A 23,925-nucleotide genomic window follows, 5' to 3' on the forward strand; every position below is an offset into this window, starting at 1 on the left:
TTTCTGCAGAGGCCTCATGAAATCCTGCAGGCACAACCTTGTGTGAGGAGATACAACACTTGGCATCACTGTCTCCACCTCCTCACCTAGGGAGGTGGGAGGAAATGCAAGAACCCAGCTGCTACAAGCTTGGCAGAAGCCTGCACCTGGAAGTCAAAAAGGCCTCTCATCATCATGTACAAAGGCTGGAGATGAAGACTTACTTAAAATACAGGAGCGACACTGCCAACAGCCCATTTACAGAAGTTGGGATGTGTTTTCAAATAAGTAACTGTGGGCTGGAAAGTACCCATCCCATCAGCGACAAACTCCATTTGCCAGGACCTTTTCCTTTCTGCAACAGGCTTATTTTGTTCCATGTAGCAATCATCCTAACGAAAATGGCCTCTATAGTTTAGCATGGGGGGAAATGTTACCTGTTTCTCTCTTTTCAAGGCAAACACTAGCTGGGGGAAAAGCAAAAAACCTGTTTGGTTTGTTCAGAAAATATCAGTCTCAGAAGCTATCTTTCCTCCATTATTTTGAAAGACCCACAGAGCCACAATGCTGATGACAGCCAGAGGTTTAGGTTGCACACTGGAATCAACAAACCAAATTCAGCTCAAGGTTATGCCAACATCCCCCAAGCAAAATTCAGGAGAAGGACTCCAGATTTAGAAAAGCTTATCTCAGAGCTAAGAAGATGTAGATCATGAATCCCATAGCTACCAATGGCTGTGGTAACAGGGGAATACAAGAACCCACACCAGTGACAGATCACTGCTAACTCCGTGTTGCCTGGCATGAGGAAACTCTGAAGGTGATTAGGGAACAGGCTGAGTTTCTGTGGCAACCCCACAAAGCACAATTTCCCCTGGAATTCAGGCAAAAGCCATCACAGATGAACCACCACTATCTGTTTTAAGAGACTTCCAACGCCCGTTCCTTTGTTCATGAAAACTATTTCTTTAAAAAGAAGGGAATCACTTACGTCTATGGCTTTTCTGAAAAAAGGCAAGCAGCATTATCAAGCGAAACTACTTGTGCAAGGTCTAGAGAGCTCAGAAAATGATTCAACAAATGTACTAACACCCAAAGGGTATACTACCCTACCACTTACTTGGATTGGATGGCTCAGGGCTTCAAGAGCTCAGCTCCAGTCAAGAGTTGTTTGAATGGGCATGTTGTTGCCTGTACATGAGACATACTCAGTAGTTCTCAGTCCCAGCTTTCACCATAACAATTCACCACTACACTTAACAGCATCAGTAAGTAGGATAAAATCCCCTTTCTAAAAATCTAGGCTTGTTACAGCAGGCTTTGGTTATGAACCAGGTTCAAGGCAATATACTGGGGTCAGAGCCTTTGCATGGAGACAAAGGGCAAAAGCCAAGGTCTTGGTTACTTCTGCAAGAAAGATAAACCACTAGATCAAAAAAACCCAAGTGGATGCTTTGCTCTACTCCATCACAGAACTCAAGTCCTCACCAGCACTGAAGAGGCTGTGCTCCATTGTATTCAGAGCACACTTGGAAATTCTGCAATACTTACTGCCATGCAATGAACATTACAGATATATTTAACAGCTGTACTGCAAATACATTTAAGAAAACTCAGCCTTAATAAAGTTATGAATTTAGAACAGCTAAATAATCACCCAGGACAGAAAAAAAAAAAAAAAAAAAAGTCAGAGATACTCAGATGAGATACACCATATGGGGAGGGAAAAAATTAAGGATAGAACAATCTCCCTCATAGTAAATGCAAAGCTGCAAACCCAAGTAGTGCTTTTGCCTACAAGCCTTTCCTGCCTCTCTGTTGTGTCTATCTCCCAAACATCTATTCCAAATATATTCATAGTATATAATCAAAGGGGATCCCACAAATCTGTTTGCATTACTTTCACTTCAGTTAAAGTGATAGGCGACGTCAAACTGCTGCCAGTTTCTGCCACACTCACTGATTTGTCAGACAGATGGGTAATTTAAAGGCCATGCACTGCATTGTGTCATGAAAAATACGGTTGGGTTGGGAGAGTCTGACAGATATAGGCTTGGATGATCGATGTATGTATTGTGACACTTCCTCGCTAAAGATTATTGGTGTTAGCCTACAATCTCATATTTCAAAGACTTCTGGTGAATACTGGAGCAAATCCTCCTCAGCACTTCAGGCAGCCATTGATAAAATGAGGCCAAACTCTTAGCCAGTGTTAGGATTAACAGCTGAAAGGGAAAGGGAGGAACAAATGATAATAAATCATAAGTCACAGTTTGGACTTATCAAGCGTATTTCATCAAAGGATTTCTAGGTTGAAGAATTAAGACCTCCACTCACAATACTTTCCTAATAACAGAGTGCCACAGCTATTCTACCTAACATACACATCCCTCTGGGGTTAGTTTATGAAAAAATCCATGATGTTTCTCAAAGAAACATCCTAACCACAGGAGTCACAAGAGTTTTAATATTCTGTGTTTGAAAGGATTAAGTAATTTCATCTCCAAAGGCATATAAAGGCTTTTAAACCATAGAGGACATGGACAAAAATCAGGTATCCTGAACATTCACCTATGCTCTCCTTGCACAGGGAATTAACAGGCATGAAGAGCCACCACCACTTTAGCAGTGGTAACAGTATTATTTTCCCTGAAGTGGTGTATCCACTTAGTGTATACACTAAGTGTTTTAGGGAAGGTGTCCAAGTTGCAAGGTGTAGTAATACCACGATGATCTCAGGAACAACAGCTGTCAGTAGCTGCTTTATTGTTTTCTAGGAAGCAGACGATCTGCATAAATCCAGTTCTGTCTGGTTCCAGCCCCGCTCTCAGTACAGCATCCCTCAGATGGTACGACCTGCAACGCATACTGTCATTCAGGCACCAACTGAAGGTCAGCAGTATGCCATATGGAGTTACGCCCTTACTTCAGCTCACATCTGCACAGTCTTCCTAATGCACAATTATTTTGCCTCCCCATATGTCCATCTACTTGTTAGGCTCTTGTTATGCTGCTTGCCAAATTGGCTTTTCAGAAAGTACAAATACTGAAGCAGCGGGATCTGCCGCTGTCCCGACTCCAGCTTTTATCCCAGTGTAACAATCACATGTGCAATTCAGGCACTTTGTACTTCTAGGCAATGCCTCCTCGACCACCTAGGATGTGGTTTTGTGTGTGGTTTAAGGGGGGAAAGGAAGGGAGGAACCTCCTGAAAGCCACCGCATCTTGTTTTTGGGCTACTTTCATCATAGTGCTCAGTACATCGTTCCCCAGAGAGCGCTTGTTCCCCCAAAATCTTTAGCTACTACTCAGCAAGTTTTCAATGGAAGGAAACAACTGTTAAAAGAATCCAGGCAATTCAAAGAATGTCATGGGCAAGTCTCTTCACCCATGATCCTAAGAGCACTTCAGCAAAAAGAATTTAAAAAATCTGCCCCATCTGCCAGTAGCCATCCCTTTTCTGTTCATTTTAATACACGTGTTGGTGTTTATTTACCAAAAATCAAATCCAGTTTCATCTTTGTGCATGCCAGAGTGTTTGTGTAAGTACGTCTGTTTCTCATTTTTAGCTGCATTAGTTGACCTAATAAAAGATATCCTTCCTGTTACAAAATTTGCTTGAGTTTTCATTCACTCTTGGTTTTGCTTATGGAGTCTCAGCGCAGCAACTCCGACTAGCAGAGCAGGGTATCTGACTAAGGAAGAATTGGCTTCAATTAAATATTTACTGAAATTTGTTGGTCTTTGACTTTGTAAGAATATGATACTTGCCTTTACATTTTAGAATGGATTAAAATAATTCCTTTAAAGTTTCAGCATAGCAATCCAAAACACTGGACCACCAAATTAAAAAAATAAAGTAGCTCTCATCAAAAGTATTACATTTATGATGCTGAAATCTGAAATTAACATAATTTCCTTGGGCTCAAATGAGCAGTCACCTTTCTCCTCAATTTTGTTTATGGATGTCACTGGGATGACTCTGCTAACTTGCTATGGACATGGTTCATCAGCATGTAGCTTCACTTCCTAAATATTTATCGATAGTTCAGTGTAGAAGTGGAGCTCTAAAACTCAGAAGAATAGATTCAGGTTTTTACGCTACCTACAAAACCACAGGAGTAAGCATCTACAGTCAGAATCACTTTAGCTAAGTGAGGCTTTTGATTCACACACCCATAAACCAATAGCATATATACCTTTAAGATCAGTGACTTTTACAAAAGTTGAATCTTGGAAAAATCCCTGTCCTCTAATAAAGAACAAAAGTGTTCTAGCAGAAACACCTATACCGAGTCCTAGAACAGCAACAGTATGGGAAACTTGTTTAGAAAATGAGGTAGATTACGGATACACTAATTTTATAGAGAAAGAGCTGAACCGAGGTGGTACAGAGTTCCCACTATCTGAGTTTCCTGGGCAAGTGTCAGGATTAGCAGCTGTCTCCTCAGGAGCCAGGTTCTACGCACATCAGCCTTTGCCAAAAGCTTCCTCACACTGCACTGCTTCATGCTGACTGTGTGCTGAACATGTCACGGCTCATTAAAACCTTCACAGATTTCCTGGGAATTGCACTGATTACCCTCCAGCATACAGGCTAGAAATTAGTGAGCTGCTGAAACAGTTTGTCACGTAAAACCTAAGCCTGCCTGGTTTTCAGGCACATTCAAGTTAACTTTTACTAACTCCTACTCTTACATTTGGGACTCAGACTGTTTTCGTGTTGAAAAATAAAGTACTGGTAATGTCAGATATTCCCGTATCAGCAGTCTGGTGGTTGACCATGCTTTCAGGTCAATAACTATGTATATTATAATTAATTTCTAATTATATTATTTAACAATTAAGTTTTGATCATCCACATTAATTATACTGTGGTTATTGCATTAATATTTAACAATTAATTTATTAACTTGTAATTAAATTTTATATGTAGCCATTTTATGTTATTAGGTCTCAAATCAAAACATAAACTATCATCAACATAAAATATTTGTTTGCATGAGAATCTAACTCTTTAAATACCTTCCAGTTTAATAAGTCCTCTCTTGTCAATAACAATTTTCTGGGAATCTATTTAGCAGCTCAGCAGTGGTGAATAAAATTGTGGTAATCCAAAACTATGAAGAGGTAAGAGAAGATGGGGTTGACCGAACAGAGGAAGATTTTAGAAGTAAGGTCCATGAAAGTGGCAGTGTCCAACAATAAGAATATAATTATTATTTTCTTTAGTGCTGCTTTTAAAAAGGAGAATCAGTCCAGCCCATTCTTTATCCAGTGTATTATCTGGCCTTTTTATAAGTAAACTCATATCACTTCTGTTCCCTCCTTCTATGATGGAGTTATTGGAGGGGAAGGAAATCACTGCATTGTGCATTGTGAATCACTCCTATTGTAACAGTGAGGACCCTATAATGGCCTTAGGTACATCAGATAAATTAAAATTGAAAATTATAAAATGATAAATGCAAATGCACAAGGATGATCCAAGCAGCAGCAGAAAACTCTGTTTATGGCACTGCGTGAGCAAGGTGGTGCTGCCAAGAGGTGTAACCTACTGGGCTCACTCAATGCGCTTCACACCGCTAAAGGAATTAGACTGAGCTTTAAGATGTGGGAGGTAACACAACTCTAAACAGGACACATGTCCTGACCCAGGAAGGGGCAGTGATATTTAAAAGCAGCTGAGGCACATGTGGATCCTTCACACAGTCCACAAAGACACACTCATAAGCAAATTTTGTGCATTTTCTCTTATTTTTTAGCAACTAAACTAAACCGCTGACAAGCCCCAGTCACTGTCTCACTGGTGCACCACCAGGGAGACACAGCACAGAAAGTTAATCCCTGCTTCAGAAACTGACACCCGAGTCACAAATGAGAAGATAGCTGCATACGGTGTGGGAGCAGAGCATACGGTGTGGGAGCAGAGCACACGGTGACAATGAGACACAGCCAAGCAATGCTTTGGGCTTCTGACACATTCAGAGTAAAAGTTGGTGGCTTAGCCAAGGCATGGCCCACTTGCTGCCCAGAAAGCCCAGGCAAGAGCTGAGATGCCTCAGCCCCTCTCACAGAGGCAAAGGGGGACCAGCCTTGCTTTGTTAAGAGTCTGGGAGAAAAAATCCTTCAGGAGCCCAGCATACCCTCAGACACCCTGGCTATGGGAGCCAAATAGCTGAGAAAGGATTTATGGGGAGGGCAGGGAGGAGAGAGCACAGGAGCTCTTCTTTTGACACCAAATATGTGATAACCCCATCCAGGGGATCTCCCAGGGGCTGAGGGAAGTAGGTTGCTAGGGCAAACTCACAAACAGGCCCATGCCATGCACCACACATAACAGCAGCAATAAAAGTCATCTTTCGGTTCAGTTGCTGGCCAAGGGAAAAGTCAACAACAAACAAAAGTCTTCATTTTTCAGGTAAAAGTAGTATGTCAAAATAAGTTTCACTTGGGCTTGAAACATGTGTTGTTCAACTCAAAACATCTTTTCTTTGAATTTTGGACAGAGAAGGTGTTTCAAAAGAAAAACTGAAAATATTGAGACTTTTTCAAGGGTATTTTTTCCACTTCAGCTAATTTCACTAACATGCAGAAGTATTTACAGACCATCTAAAGAAGCAGTTTTTAGCCAAAACGAAGTAAGTCATATGGAAAATGGTGTCCAGATCTACTAAGGATTTAAGATAGGAACTGTTTTGCAGTAATATTAATAGCTGCAGTATCCCAGGCTACTGTAGCTTCTTTAATCAGAATACCGAGAGTTGAATACAATCAAGTACTGATAGGTTCCCAAGACACACACGTCTGCAGGCGCTCCTCCCCAGTTCACAATCCCAACTGCATGGCACTGCTGGAAACTGGGGATGGGTCCTCCGGGAGCAGTGTATTCCGTTAGTTTGAAGACCAGTCAAGGAATACACTGAAGGGAAGTGGGCTACCTCCCACTAGAGAAACCAGCCAGTAATGAGGAATCAGAGGGAGGAATAGCTCAGTCAGGGAAACTGTCCTTTTAAGCTAGGACCGGGACCCTTCAGCAAAATAAACTTTTTGCTGAACGCATTCCCACGATCCAGCTCATACATGCCTGATACTTTTCCAGCTTAGGCACACAAGGAAAGTGACATGGAGACATGAAGCAAGCAACATGGAGAACCCATCCCAGTATTGAAGATACTTGAAGGGCTCTTCAAATAATTTGTATCACACTCCATTCAGCAGGGAGCTGCATGTTGTTTCCAGCCCTGCCTTAGCAGGAAAACACAGCAATGGACTACAGACACCTCCTGAAAGAACGGCCAGAGTCACAAGATATCTTGCAGGAATGCACAAAACATCACATGTCTTGGACCTTGCTGAGCTTGTGGCTGAAGTAACACACAGTGCAGGTCCATAACAAAGCCTGTTGATTCTGAGCCCTAAAAAAGCTGAAGAGGCAAAGGAACAGAAAAGGATAACACCGGGCATAATCAAAGTTAAGGTATATCAGGTATACTTTATATTCAGTAGATCTCAAATTACAATCATACCAAATCCCACCCAAACCTGAGAGAAATACCTTAACCTAAACCTGCACTTACAACACATTATTTACTGTCCTCCTCTCTTCTGACAGGTTTTATGGATGAGGGTCACAGAGTGGAGGAAGTGAGGAGAGCCACTGTCAGGTCACGTCATCTACCCAAGGTTATGCAGCAGCTTCGGGGAAAAAAAATGGTATTTACAAGTTCAGGACTCGTGACTCACATCCCTTGTTTTAACCACAGCACCACACATTTCCACACTTGAATGCTGACCAGACTAGAATGTGGTTCAAGAAAAAAACAACAGTGGTTGGTTTGCAAAAGATTTTTCTTTTTCCTTTGGCATTTTCAGGGAAAAGGAGATTACATTTGTCCATCACCTAGAACAGGGAGGGCTTTGGAGGATAGCAACAAGAGCAACAAACATTTGCTGGGTGCAACAGGCTCAGCCTTGAGGTATTGGCGGCTTGCTGGGAGGAGCAAATTAGGCCACAAAGGACCATAACTGGTCTTGCTCAAACTGCAATTAAGTGTCATCGTGCTTTCCAGGGTGAATTATTTGATTGTCTCTTCAGGAGCAAGCTGGGATTATGGCATGCACAGAGGAAGAGCACAATACTTTTTACCCGCCTAGGGTATAGGACAATGTTGGAGACTCAGAGAGATTTCTGGTGAAAATGGTTATTATTTTTCCTTGCCTCATCCAAAAATGTAAGATCCTGGCCCACCACATAGACAAGCTGCCTCTTTGTTTAGAGTCTGGAAACAGATTCAAGTTATCTCCAACCCATCTCTGGGTAACTGGTCTTTAAATGGCTCTGCTGCTACCCAGAGCAAGTGGATGGTAAACCCACAGTTCCCAGGTTCCTCTGTGCTTATCTCACAAGGATTTTCTTCTCCTAGGATGAGACTCATACAGCTCATTATCAGTGCTGGCATATTTACAAAGCACAGAAAACCTCTCCTCCCCCAAACACTCCTATGTTAAGTTGGATGGAAGAGCTCCTTGGGACACAACCACCTTCTTATTTCTAGGAATCAACACACCAGGGAAGAAACTCAAGTACCAAAGTCCTGACACGGAACTCTCCTTCCCATTTCAGGTATGCTATAGAGATCTAACACTCTATGCAAATATATTCCTGTCATGTTTTCCCGATGCAGCTTGACCAGTCTATCAAGTACCAGCTCTGCATTTTGAAGTTACTCTTTTTCATGAGCACCCCTTCATGCCACCTCTCATACAAACTCTGTTATACACCCTGGTCTCAACAGAGATTGTGACCTGTCCCACAGCAGTAGAAAAAAGCCAGGTACACTTCCTCTCATTTTTCAAAGCCCTGCTCCACTCAGAGTGCCTGGCCTTTAGCATTGCAAGAAGGGACACTGCTCTTGGTAGGCTTCGCTTCAAAGTTTCTGTATATCCCACTCCTTAAAGTTATTAGCCAGCGAAGACTAAGGTGTCTACTTAGGTAACTATGTTCCCTAGAAGAAACCAAAAAAGGAGTGGAAAAAAAGTGGTATGTTCACGTGCCAAAAAAAAAAAAAAAAAAAGACAGAAAGGTCTTCAAACACTGCAGAAATGACCAGTGTTGCTGCGAAGAGCATGAAGTGTTTGCAGCCTTGTTCTAGGAACAGTTTCTATCTGAGACTAAAACTGGCATATAAAACTGGAGGATTTTATTATTAATCTGATGTTTATGTTCAAACCAAGATTAAGTTAAGATTAAGATTTAACAGATATATCTTATAAACTCTTCTGGTTGTGTAGTATCTTTGTATTACTTGTACAAGGGCAGACAGTGATTTGGGTTTTCTTCTGGTACTGCTACATGAACCACAGTAGTTTATACAAGAACAGAGGCATCCAGTACTACAGGTCCTCTGTAGAAAGTAACGATGCAATACTTTTTGATTTTTAGTTATCACTCTGTACAATAACTTTAGTATGAATAATAGTATTAATACATTATCTTACACAGCGTTTTTTATTTCTAGAGCTTGAACACCTTCAGATGAAGGTTACAACATTACCCGTTCTGCATATGGAGAAATGGATTCCTACCATAGTTCGCATAACCCAGCAACAGGGCACCATTCTGTGACCATCTGCACAGGCCAAGGGCACTCATCCTACCTGACCCTCAAGGCAGAATGGCGGGCGCTCATCTGAGAGCAAAGGCTGCAGCTCCAGCTGGAGGGTCTGCACCATCTACCCCAGCAGTGGCTGATGCCTCCACCCAGATGGAGCTGCTGAAGGGAGATGCTGCAGTGTGGACCTCAGACTACAGGAAGTGCCCAGACCTTTCTCCTAGGACATGGACAGGCAGCAGACCTGCCTGCAAAAGGTGTTCCCAGGTGGAGGATCTCCTTCAACAGGTGCCTGAGCTGCAGGAGGTGGTGAGAAGGCTGCATAGCAGCAGGGAGGCTAAGAAGGAGTTAAGATAGCTGGTTCCAAGCTCAGTCTGAAGTGGACCCATGGCCAAACAGCCAAAAACTCCCCCACTAGCACATATGGAAGGGAGGGAGGCCAATCATGCAGAAGAATGGAAGCTTGCAATCTCAAGGATCTGCAGGAGGAAGAGACTTCCTCTGAAGCCTGAGGTGCCCTTGCAGAATCACTTCTGTGCTCTGCAGACTGAAGAGGAAAAGGAGGAAAGATCCTGGACATCAGGCAGCCTGGTCTGCTCCTCACATAACAACCAGCATAACTAAGAAAAGGCAACAGGTGATAGTAGTGACTCTCTTCTGAGGGGTACAGAGGCACCCATCTTCCAACCTGATGCACTCTCTAGAGAGGTGTGCTGCTTACCGGGGATCATATCAGGGATGTCACTAAGAGACTACCAAGCCTCACACAGTCCATTATCCACTGCTGTTGTTTCACGTAGGCACCAATGATCCAGCCAGGAGAAGTCCGAGGAGCATCAAGAAGGAATACAGAGCCCTGTAAGTGGCAATAAGGGACTTCGGAGTGCAGGTAGTTTTTTCATCTGTCCTCCCAGTCAAAGGGAAGGGGTTTGAAAGTCGAATCTGGCAAATCAACAAATGGTTACAGGACTGGTGCCACAGCCAGACGTTCAGTTACTTAGACCATGGGACTCGCTTTGAGAAACCTGCTCTACTGAGGGCTGATGGGGTCCATCTGTCACAGAAGTGGAAGAGCATCTTCAGTCACAGGCTTGCCAAGCTGGTGAAGAGGGCTTTCAACTAAAGTTGACAGGGGAGGGGAACCTCAATCCATCCCACTCCTACCAGCTTGCTGCCAGTGACAACAATAGATGCCCAGAGCCTGGAGAGAGATCACAGGTCAGCAGGAGAGCACCTGAAGAGCAGCAAAAAGGAATTCCACCCAGTAAATCAGCTTCATTGGGGGCCCAACTTAAATGTTGCTATACAAACGCACATAGCATGGGCAATAAAAAGGAGGAGCTAGAGACCTGCGCATGCCTACAGGGCTACAATCTTATTGGCATCATGGAGACATGGTGGAATGTCCTCTATGACTGGAATGTTGGAATGGAAGTATAGGGAAGGGACGTGAGGAGTAGGTGTCACCCTCTATGTCAATGACCAGCTGGAGCACATGGAGCTCTGCCTGGGGATAGATGAGGAGCTGACTGAGAGATTATGGGTCAGGATTCCACAGTACTCCACCTGAAGTACCGTGTCCAGCTCCGAGGCCCCCAACATAAGAAGGACATAGACTCATTAGAACAAGTCCAAAGCAGAGCCATGAAGATGATCAGGGGGCTGGAGCACCTCCCTTATGAGGACAGGCTGAAACAATGGGGGTTTGTTCAGCCTGGAGAAGAGAAGACTTCAGGGAGACCTTATAGCAGCCTTCCAGTACTTAAAGAGGGCCTGCAGGAAAGATGGGGAGGGACTTTTTATCAGGGAGTGTAGTGTTAGGATGAGGGGTAACAGTTTTATACTGAAAGAGGGCAGATTTAGATTAGCTGTAAGGAAGAAATTCTTTACTGTGAGGGTTGTGAGACATTGGAACATGTTGCCTAGAGAAATTGTGGATGCCCCCTCCCTGGCAGTGTTCAAGGCCAGGTTGAATGGGGCTTTGAGCAACCTGATGTAGTGGAAGGGGAGTAGGAAGTAGATGATCTTTAAGGTCTCTTCCAACCCAAACCATTCTGTAATTCTATGATAGTTACTGTAAGTATGTAAGCAGAGAGCTAAGGAAGGCTGGGTAGATTAATTTATGGAGTGTTACCCAACTCAGAAGACAATGAGGGATGCACAGCTCCCAGCAATCCAACTGAAACAAGGTAACATGGGGTACAGCATTCATCCAGGGGTGCTGCCAAGAAACAAACATATTGGCCACAGCATATCTATTCATTTGCATGTGCAAATTGTGGATCTGTACATGCAGTCCTAGTAAGCAACTGCACGTGCATTTGTGCACCTGTCTTCTCAAAAAAGATGTACCTTCATTTGTGGGCGTCCTCCTAAGTCAGGCCTGCATAGCTTAGATGCACTGTACTCTAAGTATGATTGTGGAGCATCAGTGAAGTGCTGCCTAGAAAACTGTGATAACAATACGCAAGAGTCTAAATCCCCCAAGCCAGACATGTCAGAGTTGCAGTTAACAAGGGACTAAGTCACCAGTTCTTATCCCAAAGTCACATTCCCTATAAAAAACTGAGAATTAGACCTGACGAACCTGTTCCTTTACCATAAATATCAAAGAAACATCAAAGTGGTACACATGCTTTAGGAATAGCAGAGTCCACCTACCTAACAGAGTCCATCTATGAAGTGCTCAAAGTGCTGTTCAGAACATGGTCTCGCCCTCTGAGAACTTACTGTTCATCTCATTTATCACTGTGGAACTGCAGTACAACAAAAGTGAAGTAACTTACATCAGCTACAGCCAGGGTCTCCAAAGTCACATCTCACTGTCTTAATTACAAGGCCAATCCTTCTTCATCTTGTTGTGTGCTAAGTGGCACCAGCCCTGGGATTTATACCCATCCTTCAGAAGAGCCTTCTGTGGTTGTTGTTACTGAGCATGCTTCTGGCTCCCAAAGACATGGACAGACTGCTAGTTCCACCCAGGGGCAGACAGGCAGCATCTATCTCCAAAGCCTACTTGTGAATTCTTCTTCCACATCAGAAATAAGAGGATCTTGGAACCAGTGAGAGGCAATACCAGTATGTGGGTTTCTTGTAGGACAAGAAATTCAATAGTCACTGATTACCTGTTTCCAGCTGCAGTGCTCAGCACATCCTGGGAACTGTGTTTTAGGACACTGGTCCCACACCAGGGAGCTTTTTAACTCCATGCCATGCCTACTACAGAAGGAATGAACCTTACAGATACTGGTGTCCTTAGCAAAAAGGAAAAAAAAGAAGTAAAATGGGAGCTATATGTGTCCCATTTTCATTGAAAGTGACAAAGTGAGATCACCTATTGTGGCAGGTGATGTCCCCATCTCTTGGCTGCTGAAAGGTTAAGCAAAGGGAGGAAAGCCCCAGAACCAGGCAGCAGTCGCTGATGAATACAGTTTGAAGGATCTCAGTGCTGCTTTTCCAGTACTCCCTGTAGCTCTGCCAGTTACTACCTGGACCATTACAACACATCTCCAAGCAAGTGGCAAGGGCGTCTATTAAAGGCCATTACTTGGTCTTGAAAATAAGCAATTAGAATGAGCTCCAAATAGCACTGGTATGTGGGCAGCCAGCGTGGAGTGACAGGCAGGTGCTACCATCCCTATGGACTGCACTCAAACTGCTGACCATCTGTATGTAGCAGCCAGAAAGTAATTACTAGTCACTAATAATCCATAAATTTGGTCTCTCACCATTCATCTGAGGAGTCTCAAGTGCCTGGCATGACTTAACTAAACCTCACAGCTGTAAGGAAGGTAAATGCTGTGTTCTCATGATTATTTTGCAGCTGGGAAAACTAAAGCACATAGATGTCTTGGTCAGCATTACGAGGAATCACTCAAAATTTGAGGATAATCAGACCTTCTGAGCTTTAACAAACCTATCAGCTTAAGAGTGATCACTTTGAAAGGGACACACAGAATAAGGAATCCAAATACTCCTGTTCTCATTTCAGAGGCTGGTGTTTAAAATTCCAGCTGCTGTGCCTTGTTCAAAGTCACAGAGTAACTCAGTGGTGAGAACTTGAAAGGACCCAGAAGTCCTGGCTTCCAAAATGACCAGCAGCTCATAGTTTATGAAGTTTTTGGCTTCAGTTTTATGGAATGAAGAAGGAAAAAAGGCTTTCAGATTTTTGTACAACAGACTGCTTCTAGTCCCCTTCCCCAGGAAAGGGCTTCGCATGTGCAAACCACAGGGTAGTAATGTTAAAGCACTGCTTTATTCTGAAGTAAAGTCCCATGAGTATACAAGGGTGATGGTGACAGCAAAATCCAGACTACAGTCTCCCTCTCTGTTGCAGGTAATTTTCAGTGACAAAAATGAGATCACTTTCTAAAGCTTTAAAATACACAAGAGGAATTCTGCCTGAGGAGAAAAATGTCTTCTTTTTCTCAGTTGAGGTTTTTGGTAAACCAAGCCTCTGAGAATTTCCTGTGACAGTATGTGCTGAAATGCAAAATGGAATGGAATTGCTGAAAGCAGCAACTAAGCAGACCATTTGAAAGAAGCATCTCACCTTCTTCTCTGCACATATTGGGGCTTTTAATGTCTACTTGCTGGTGTTGGTAACAGCCCCACTTTTGATCCATGAGGCCAAGGGGAAGGAGCTCGAAAGATCCCTTTTGCAGAGACTACCAACAACCTGCCTCACCAGCTACTGTGGTTTCTATGAGATATTTCATGATAGCCAGACATTAATATTTCCCAAACTCCAATCTTCATAGCAGCCCCCTGCAAGCTCAGAACCAAGCTCAGGAGGACACCAACACAGTGACGGGGAAGTCCTCAAGGCAGCCTGAGTATCTTGAGCAACACATAACTGCTTACCAGGCCATGTGGCCACTCTGACATGCTCCCTGTTGCTGGATGAGCAGTGTCCCCACCTCAGAGCTGTCAATCCCTTTCTTGGGCCAAAAAAGTGACTGCTAGTCCTTTAAGTCCCAAATTTCTGGGGGTGGAAGGGAAGAAAAGCAGCCTAGCTCCAAGGGATCCATCACTGCAGCAGTAGCACAAATGCCTGTGAAGGCTTCACCTTTGTACATTACTGCAAGGAAGAAAACCCAGCAATCTGCAGCAGAGCCACTAGATCTTTTCATCTCTTCGCTCTCCTGCTGATTCTGTCTGAGAGCTCAGCAAAAAGCCATCCCACAAATAGCAGCCTATCTGCTAATGATGGGGTAGAGCTAAGTGTGTTTACCCCTTGCTGTCCCATCCTGGTGCAACAGAAGCTCCTGCTAGGGGTGACCTGCAGAAGTTGAGTGAGCAGGGTCCTGTGACCCTTAACTGAGGTACTTGCCAAACTAATAACCAATTTCAGCAGTGGTACTGTAATATGATCTTGAATGGAGACTGAGAGGAGCCAAGCTAAACACTGGGAGCATAGCTCCCAGGAGAAGGGGCATCAGAGCTTCTGCTTGGCTGGTTTTCTTTAAATAGGCAGTTCCAAAAAGCACCTGTGATTTTGACAGCCAGTCCTATTAATACAATCCTGCCTAATACTGATGGGTCATCCATCCTGAGATCATTTTCTTGATCAGCCCATGGAAGGCATGAGCCAGGGCAGGGGAGCTCTCAGGAGCCTCAGCCAACTCTGCTGTGAGGCCATAACCCAGGGCATGCTGCTACCAGCAGCTCAGTTCCTGCAATGTGAGAGGAACAGGGGAAGGAGGCTGGCCACTAGCCCACTGCTCGCAGAAGGCAGGACTGCAGGGCACCAGTCTGTCTCATCAAGGGGAAGTGTAGGAAAACAAGAATGGAGAGAGACAGCAAGAAGAGGAAGAAGCCACAGAAGAAAATGGAAGGGAATGTCTAGGGCAGGAGTCCAAGGGAAGCACAGGTAAGGAAGAGAGCAGGTAGTGTGGGAAAGGCAACAGGATCATGATGAAGGAAGACATGAGGATGGATGGACAGCAGCCCTGGGTACCCAGAGGAAAGGACAACAGAAAGGCCCTTGCAGCAGTCAGCTGTGTATTCCTGCACACATGCTTCAGCCTAAATTTTCACTGCAAGGCTCTCACACACACTCTGGAATGGGCTTCACCACATGAAGATTCAAACACAAACAGTGCCATTTTTAACTTCACTTCATGATGGGAGTGGGGGAGAAGTCATGATTTGAAAACCTGGGGTAGCAATACTGCCTCCACTGTATGGTTTGCAGACCCAAAGAGAAGAGGGCTGTGTTGTGGGGGAAAGATGCTGAACAGCTCTGAAAAATGTATAACAGTCTTTTGCTTCTCTGTGACAAAACCAGGTACATTGGTGAATGTATCAAAAACATTAACATATTTTGTCTTCCAGGAAAACTATCACAGAAAGTTTTTCTACAAGTACTTTTCAGATTTACTGGGGAGAAAAGCTCCCAAACCACAGTACTCATTTTCAAATGATGAAAGAAATTACACTTTTCAAAACAGTTTTTAAAGAATCTTTTAATGTCAAAAAATTCTCCTTTGCCATCTTCCCCCTGTCCCAAAACACTTGTGAAAAATATTTTTCTCCCTGTACTGTGGATGTTCTTTTCTCTATAATTAGTATTTTCATTAGGCAGAAAAAAGTATTTTGCTATAATTTCTCCCAATTGCTGCAAAAAGCGAACAATATGCCAAACAGAAGCATTAGAAATGAAAAATTAAAACTTTTTTTCAATGGAGGTAAATTGTGAAACAGAAATTTGGAAAATGTAACCTCAGTGAGTTATCTTGTTCCAGTGCGAAACAGCCTATATATCTGATAATACCTAAAAATGTAAAGATAATAATTTGACTGATTCTGGAAAATTCAGAAATAGGAATTTTCTGATTTATGAATCCAAATACCACTCCCAAAACAGAGTTGAATGGTGTTCCTTTTGTTTTCTGAGCTCTAAGTTTTCCTGAACAACCAAGACAACTATTAAATTATTTAAAATCAAACAAAAAAAGGCAAACTAACAAACCCGAAGCACTTTTCCCCCTGCCCTCCCAGATCCCTCAAAACCCCACAAAGCAAAGCAATCCCTCTCTCCAAGATCACCACACAGTCACTGGTGCCTGGATCACACAGTCTGCACCAAGGCATGTCAGGCTTTACTTTCATGTCTACCCAACAGAAAACCAAAATCCATTGACTGCTGTTAGCACACCTGTACAGGAGTGACCTTGTCCCTGCCTGGGCTGGGTGGAGCAGAGCTGTGGCCTTGCTCCTGGGGCTGCCTGGCTCCTCCAGCTCTGCTCAGCCAGATCTCTAGGCTCTCCACACTGCCAGTCACTCATAGCGCTGACTTGATCTCCCTGTTCTTCAGCCACAAAGTAAGTGTGTGCATACTCATATATACTCATGTGTACATACATGTATATTTATACACCTCACCCACACCAAAGGCCTAACTCACACAGAACCAATTCACCACTGAGGGGTTGCTACTAGAAAAGTCAACCAAACAATAAATAATAACCTTGTTCTTTTCTGTGCAAGCTTTCTCCCTGAAATACAGGCCTGTGATGTCCATTTTTTTTTTTTTTTTTTTTAAAAAACAGCAGAAGGATGACTAGTCATTTTCTTGTTTTGCTTTCAATATTCATCAGCTTTAGTTAATTTCACAGGCCAGGGAACAGAGATGATCCTATTCTTCCAGTGAATCTGGCTCAATAGGATTCTTTCCACCCTATTTCCCAGATGTACGTTTGATTTTTCTAATGTTCTCCCTGATACAATAATCCTTCAGCTTGCTCTGTTTTACATTGCCTCTTTTGAGCCCCTTGTCCTCCCCGCAGCAGAGCTGGAAGGCAAGGAACTGAGGATCCCTGTTCATAGCCAGCCCTCTGCATGTTTCTTGATCATGCAGGCTAACAGAGGCTCTGTTGTGCTCTGCACTGATAGAAATGTACCAACTGAGGGAGTTAAAGGCAGAGGATAGATTCATATTATACAATGTTAGTGCTATCAAAATACAGCTGGGCCTAAAGAGCCTATTCAGAAGCTCTAGATCGTGCTTGAAAAGTAAATAAGGTGTCTCGAGCACAGCTGCTGTGAAAATGTAGCTTAGTGAAACAGTTAAGACCATTTTACAAAACAGCATAGGAAGCTGAGTTTGTTCTCTTAGTTTCCTTATGCACCAAAAGAAAAATGGAAGAGACTAAATTTTAAACACTGAAGCTGCATGTTTGGTTAATAACTAGACAAATTCCGTAACAGTATCTTACCAAAAGCCAGAGGGATGCAACTTATTTGCCCCAGATGATGCAAATTAGGGCTACTTTAAAGTCTGTTATTAGATGTGAAAGTCACCCAAGACTTTCAAGCCAAGAGGCCCAGAACAAGGGCCTCTGCACCACTCCTACCCCAGAAAAGCACTTTATGGTCCCTACTGCTGTAACTTGATAGCCCCCTTCCTGAGAGCAAAGGTGATGAAATGTATGAACTCTGGCCAGAGAACGGCCACAGAGGGAAGAAAAATGCTGTTGTCTCTGCTCAATCGTCATGTTTCAAAGCACCACCACAGAAAGCCAAATCTGAAGGTTTTCAGCAGCACTCAATTCTTATGGAGTTATCCCCCCAGAATAACAAGATAGAGACAACCGTAAAGGTGCCAGGCTCACAGGGAAATTGTGAGCGCTCTGAACTAAGCTATCGCAAGTGACTGCATGCAGACAGACATCTCTGTGGCTGTGAAAGGCGTAAACTCCTTGCTTCCTCCCAGGAGGAATCTCCTGACTTACGTTTGGCCTATAGACTTTATCAAGGCAGGAGATACTCTCTGCCTACATACAGGATCTGACCAAGGAATACGTCTTTGCACAGAATTCTACAACAACTTTATTCTCCATCAACTTTGCTATAATTTGTTCATCATCTGCACAGTTCACGATCTCTCTCATTAATCGCTTTATTATTAAATCTGAGAAGCATTTTCATGAAGTTGGGTAGGAAGGATAATTACTGTTGTAGAATGACTACTGCATATTAAATTCAAAACAAGCAGTCCCCCAGAACCCGCAAACAAAGAACCCATTCTTTGACTTCAACACATATGCCCAGAAAAAAAAAGGCTAAGAACTTATATGGCTGAAAAAGGTCTCATACACTACTGCAGCCAGCCAGCTTCTTCCTTGGTCTGCTCAAATCATCACAGTGGAGATATTGCTGTTGACCTTTTAGGGAAATACTTTTAAATAGATGCCACAGCAAACATTGTAGCTCATTTAGAAATCTCTGGTTCTTGTGACAAATTTTTAGCCTCAGGGTAATGTGAAAAGAGGTGAGGTCACCAAAAAAAAAAAAAACTAAAAAAAAGATGAGGTGGTTGGGAGGGAAGAGCATTACTGCTAACAGAGAAGTAACATGCCAGTGTGTTTGTGACACCTTACCTTATCCCCTGGCTGCGGTCTCATAAGAGAGACTTGATCATAGCCTCGTCGAACCAAAGCCCACAGTGCATCAAGTTTGCCCTGGAATAAAAAAAAAAAAAGAATAAAAATGACATGACCAAGACATTTTGGGAAAACAGCATGAGATTAAACTACAGGTGAGTTGATCCTGCCTTTCTGTATTAAGCTGTCGGTACAAACATTGCTCCCGTGCCCTTGCCCTCTGTATACTGCTTATCTAGACAGCAGAAAAGATACCTCAACAGGCTAACATGCACCTGATATGCAATGGGCTAAATTCAGCCTGCTCAAAACTCACTGAGGATACCTGTAGTTTGATGTGAACAACTCCCCTAAAAGGCACAATTAGACAGGTGTTACGTTAACAAAAGGCAGAACGACCAAAGTACTGTACTGATGAGAAGTGAGCTGGAGCATAGATTAACAGCCACAAGACTACCTACCCAGGCAGGCTTTAAAATTCACAGGTATTTTTCAAACAATAAATTCAGGCACTGTTCAACTGATCTGTGAGCATGGTGGGGAGGGGGCGACCTCATCCCACAAAGCATGGGTTTGGGACATGGTCTCAGGTTTCTGGGATGAGCATGGTATGCTGCTCCCTTGGCCTGTGCTGGCCTCCAGCTTCCTTCTCTGTAAGCGAAGATAACAGCTCTGCCCTGCCTCAAGGGTTGTGTGAGGATACATACATTAAAAGACAGGGAGACACCAGATACTATAATGACACAGGAGAAATGGGGATGAAAGTGTGGAGAGACTGAGTGACTTGCCCAAAATCAAACACTACATCTTGTGGCTGAACTAGAGGGGAACAGAGCTGAATCCCAACCCAAGGCCTTAGCCACAGCACAGTCAAAGCAAGGATGGTGCACTTTATCTGATCCTCTTTGTATGCTGCCTTGAGATGGCACAAAACAGCATCCGCCCTCCCTAAGAATTGAAATATCTGCTGTTGCAATCCAAGCTGTGCAAAAGTACCTGAAAGGAAAGTGTGAACTGAGAGAAGGAAGATCTCTGCTCACACCCTCCAACACCCTCCGCTCTTCCTCAAAAAACTATGGCTACACAGTGCCAGGTGAAATGCATGTTCCGAGAAATGGGCAAAGTTGAGGGTTACTGGTCATTTTTCTAAATAGGGTCTCCCAGCTCCACCATAAGAAAACTTGTGCTAAGGAAGCAGGATGTAGTAACATGCATGACATAAGAGACTTGGTAAAACTGAGGGGCAGACACATTACCTTGATTGGAGTGTACCATTTCCGCTGGGAAGGTGGTTTTCTCACATGGGGCTTTTTCGGCTTGGGTTCCCATGGTTCATACTCCTGTTCTGGCAACTTAATAATAGCATTTTTGGGCTTCTCCAATTTTGCTCCTTCCTCTGTTGACCCCTTGTCTCCCCATCGCACCTGAAGTCAGGAGAGCGTGCTGTAAGTAGAGACACTTCAGCAGTCCCCACCAGCAGGTGGTTTTCACTGACATTAACCTAGTTCCCATCAGGTGACCCAATGCCACCAGACATGAAGCCAAATTAATGAAGGCACCAAACTCCCACTGTAATCAGAAATACACATTTAACAGTCAAATAATCTCACTCAAAAGCTGCTTGAACTACTAGCCTTTGCACCTTCCAGTAACCTAAGGTGATGTGGGAATTCACAGCATCCAGGGCAGATTAACCCATTTCCAAGTGCAACCTGAAGCACTCTGCCCAGCTGTGCTAGGACAGGTGTAATACACTTCCCATTGCCTCATGCAAAAAGCAGGCAGCAGCACCAGCTGAAGGTAGGCAGTCTTTACAGCTAGCCCTAAGCAGGTCCTTGTTCAGTTCAAAATGAAAAAAGGGTCAGTGGAAAAGTACATGAATGGTTTAAGAGCATCAGCCCTCAAACTTGTGCAGCTGCTACCAAAACCAGCTCTTCTAAAGATGACCTTGCACAGTCACAAGAGAAGTCAGTAACTTTATCTTCACATACTATACACTACTGATTTCAAGCTGAAATTCTGATTTTGTTGTCTGACTTACCTCAAACAGAAATGAGACTCTGCATTTAAGGGCAATATATGATCCACGGGGTTACTCAGCATCAAGGATAAAGTTCTCCCAAGGAAAATGGTTAGGGATATTAAAATGCAATATTTCAACTGCAGACTTGCAGGGACTTACCGAGAACCCATTGCCTTCATTCTGTTAACCCTAGTTGGGTCCAGACCCTCAGCTGGCTTACATTAGCCCACCTCCTCCAGCTACCAATTAAATCTAGTGGGAGTTTCTGGTGTGACATCCCTAAAAGTCATCGTTAGGCCCTCAGCTGATACAGGTGAGTGACAGTGCCCTGCCTTATATTATCTGTGGGTAGGAATATTGAACTATTTCACTAACATGGTTATTTACAGGAATTAGTAGCTGATCACAGCATTATCCACTGACTCCCTAGAACATACATGCCACAGGACATCACAAGGCAAATTTCTTTCACAGTAACACCTCACTTTACATGTCAAGACTGGTTTGTGCATAAATCCCAGGGCAGGATTTGATTCTTTGGCCAATTTCAACACAGATGTGCTTTTGTGCATGAAGAGTTAATGCTTAACTGAAAAAAAACTCTCAAAAAACCACTCAAACAGAAAAAAGAAACAAACAAACAAAAAGAAAAATCAGTGGTTTAAATTCCCCAAAGCAACTGCTTGCTGCCAGCCAGGCACAGTGTAGATAGCACCCTCAAATGCTCAAAGCCAGTGTAACTCTGCCTGAGACAAAAGAACTGGACCCAACTGCCCTGAAGGATTTGATTCAGTAAATTAAAACTTCTTTTTGTGCTTATCCCATTTCTTAACCTGCAAATTTTCTCTTGCTCATAATGCTAGATTCATTTAATTATTCATGTGAATGATGACAGCTTGATGTCTGTTACTTGGGCAGCAGGTGCAATCAGGTGGACAAGCCGTAATTAAATCCCAGTCTCTAGTCCATCAAGGTCACTTTTTAAAAAAATCACAAAAACATATTGCTATGATTTATAATTAAATGTGCTGGTTGTTACAACACTAAAGAACAAGCCAAATACCTCCATCCTCTTAATCCCACCAACACCTCGACCTCCATAATAAGATGCATCCACAGTTGGCCACTTTTTCTTTGGCAATCCATCTTCATCATCTGATTCCTATGGAAAAGACAGGGAGATATTACTGCTGTTCTCACATAAACAGCATAAACTGTGGAAAACAACTGAACATCCTATAGTTCAGTCCTTGGATATCTGGCTTTATCTGTTATTTTCTGACAAAAAACAAAAGTCTCTTGTCTTTGCAGCTGCAATTTTAACTAGGGAAGCCAAAGAGAATTGCCCATTCCTCTCTCCAGGCAGCTTTTATTTAGTCAAATATGCATTCAGCTTCAAAATCACAACTGACTTGTAAGGGAAGGCAAAGTGGAGATGAATCGTACATTATACTGGTTTGCCACTATGCTATGCAGAAAATGCAGCAATCAGTTAGCCCAAAGAAATCATTTATTAATTGTGCTTTTAGAACTTAATGTCACCTAACAGGGGAAAAAAGCTACCACTGTGAGTTTTCTAACATGTGCATCAGACCCTTTTCTCATGGCAGCTGTAACTAGTTATTCTACGCTGCTTGATTCTTTTGTAGAGTCTGGCTCAGGCTGTACAGTTTAGAACCAGGACTCAGACTGGAGCATCTCCAAATTGTCAGGAAACTCAGATCCAGAGTTTTTGACCTGCAGTTATCAAGACTGCAGATTATTTTTTTGGAACGTGGGAGAGCCCAAATCAGGGTTTTACTTCAGGTTCATTGTTCTGTTCTTACTTAACTAAAAGCTGGCAAATGTTTCTGGTTCGACAACCCTGGGAACACATCTCCAGCTCTATCATCTTGAGCTGATAGAAGTCACAGGGATTTCTGAGACTGCCTATCAATATGCTGAGTCGAGGCAGCTGAAAGTCACACCATGACACTCTCCAAGTACACAAATAATTGAGGAAAGGGCCCAACAAGCCTCCTACAATACCATCTTCATTCCTCACACTCTTTAATAAAGACAAATAACTACACCTCATGCTGATATGCAGATGTGCCTGCTGCTCTTGGACTGGCCATGCACAGTGCTCTCTGCTTATTTTCAACAGTACAAGTATGTTTCTAGAAACACTGCCTGGACTTAGTTTTTACTAAAAAAAATAAAAATAAAGTGAAATCCAAATACTAGAGAAGGACACAAATTATTGTCAGATTACTAGGTGATACTTTCTCAAAATTGCCCTACATGTTTCTATTGGAATTTAAAAGGAATTGAGAGTCCAAAAGCCAATAATAGTTTTTAAAAAACATGCCTTCATTTTTGTTTGTTCATATTTCACTCTTAGGTTATGCCTTGAAGAAGGGTATTGCCATCAGTTATTCAGTGACACCTGATCTCTCAGCTATGGTTCATGGGTCAGCTCCTCCAACAAATTCTTTAGTATGGGCAGGCAAGACTAGAGCTGACATTTCCGTTAACTAGTAAGGGGGTTTGATTTTTTTTGGTTTGGTTTGATTTTTTTGTTGTTGATTGTTTTTTTTCTCTATTGTTTTGTTTTTATCCTAAGTCAAGGAAATAAATATACAAGAAAGGCACTGTGGTTTGATGCTGGGTTTTGTTGTTTTCAGTTTGTTTTTGGTTTTTATTTAAGAGTATAAGAAATATATATAAAAATTTTATCCCATTTTGTACCACATCTAAAACAATACCCAGTGAACCACATCAGCAGTTTTAATTCATTTATATTTAATTTCATTGTGAACTTGAGTACTATACAAAATATCCTGCCTCTTCTGTGGGATGTAACACAGATTTCAAGTCTTCATGTCTAACAACCCTTATTCCTGGCAAGCCTGACAGTAGCAGGACACAATGATAACCAATA

At 42.9% G+C, this 23,925-nt stretch overlaps 1 protein-coding gene across 2 annotated transcripts in view; it reads right to left on the reverse strand.

Annotated features, from left to right (window-relative positions):
• ANTXRL (ANTXR like) overlaps window positions 1–23,925 on the reverse strand; it is a 71,287-nt gene that overhangs the window by 11,554 nt on the left and 35,808 nt on the right. For both annotated transcript variants that reach the window (XR_012629679.1, XM_074874836.1), the window contains exons 15-17: window positions 22,066–22,164; window positions 20,236–20,403; window positions 18,977–19,057 (exon numbers count right to left, since the gene is read on the reverse strand). Coding sequence is in view for 1 of the 2 variants with exons in the window: in XM_074874836.1 (XP_074730937.1) it covers window positions 18,977–19,057; window positions 20,236–20,403; window positions 22,066–22,164 (348 nt within the window). In the remaining variant the exon portion in view is untranslated. The remainder of the gene's footprint in view (window positions 1–18,976; window positions 19,058–20,235; window positions 20,404–22,065; window positions 22,165–23,925) is intronic.

This window comes from Strix uralensis, chromosome 7 (genome assembly GCF_047716275.1).
Source record: "Strix uralensis isolate ZFMK-TIS-50842 chromosome 7, bStrUra1, whole genome shotgun sequence".
Taxonomy (NCBI): domain Eukaryota; kingdom Metazoa; phylum Chordata; class Aves; order Strigiformes; family Strigidae; genus Strix; species Strix uralensis.